The 949-nt window shown below is 40.9% G+C and overlaps 1 protein-coding gene across 1 annotated transcript in view; it reads right to left on the bottom strand.

The window, feature by feature from the left end:
* The window catches only part of LOTGIDRAFT_228690 (hypothetical protein), a gene marked incomplete at its 3' end in the record, with an annotated part of 2,354 nt that continues 1,405 nt past the window's right edge, over nt 1-949 (bottom strand). Inside the window, exon 2 of the mRNA XM_009057411.1 lies at nt 1-949. Within this exon, the coding sequence (XP_009055659.1) occupies nt 1-948 (948 nt within the window). The 5' untranslated portion in view covers nt 949.

Raw genomic sequence — 949 nt, 5'->3', positions numbered from 1 at the left:
TTACATATTTTTATCCAAAGAGTATAAATTCTGTAATTCCGTCCTAATTTGTGCCAGTTGATCAATATGGATATCTAGATACCCAGATCCCAAGTCCTTGTTATCTATTGTATTTTGCTGAGCAAGGAGACTCAGTTCTGGACGTCGTTCCGTTCTAAAAGATGCAGCTCTTGACTTCGATCTTTTGACACCACATGACGGTCTGGCTGCTCTATTTAACGAATGGGAACGAATAGCAATTTTACGATGGAAATTTTTCCGTTCGTTGGAACTAGAACTTCTTTGAATCATGGCACGGCATCCCATTTTAGGTACAGGAGAAGCACAAGGTGATATAGGTGATGCTGGTTCCATGCTTTTGGGATTGATCACCATATTTTGGAGCAAATTTCTTAAACTGTCATCAGAACTGTATCCTGATTGACTTGCTCCGGAACATTCAGAATCACCATATCCACTACTTTCATCTTCTGAGGATAGTTCAGCAAACTCTTCCGGATTCAGGATGGGAATTCGTGATCGTGGCGATAAACGTTTCGGAACTTCTGATTTGATAGGCGTGTACTTTAATCCAGTAACATCCGATCTACTGCGGCACAGCGGAGACGTTTTACATATCAAATACGACGTCGGCATCAAAGTTTCCTTCAGCTTATTTTTGATGTGCACTGAGTTGACCCGTCTGGTTTGGCGTTTGATGGTATCATAGTCTATGATGTCACTGCTATCAAGATTAACTTGGCCACAAAGACAACCATCTGCACTATGGTCGGTTGATTTGATAGCTCGACATAGAGGACAAACTTGATTATTTAAAGGTTGTTCATCTTTAAAGCCTTGATCTTCGCTAAATATAGAGTCGTTGTCTTTTACAACAGATAAGCAGGATGGATCTCCACCAGAAGGTGCTGACGTACGTCGAGTTCTTTTCTTAATCCACTTCAACATG

Source organism: Lottia gigantea (genome assembly GCF_000327385.1).
Source record: "Lottia gigantea unplaced genomic scaffold LOTGIsca_3, whole genome shotgun sequence".
NCBI classification, from domain to species: domain Eukaryota; kingdom Metazoa; phylum Mollusca; class Gastropoda; family Lottiidae; genus Lottia; species Lottia gigantea.
The sequence above is the reverse complement of the archived record's forward strand: the minus strand, read 5'-3'. Positions and strand labels throughout refer to the sequence as shown.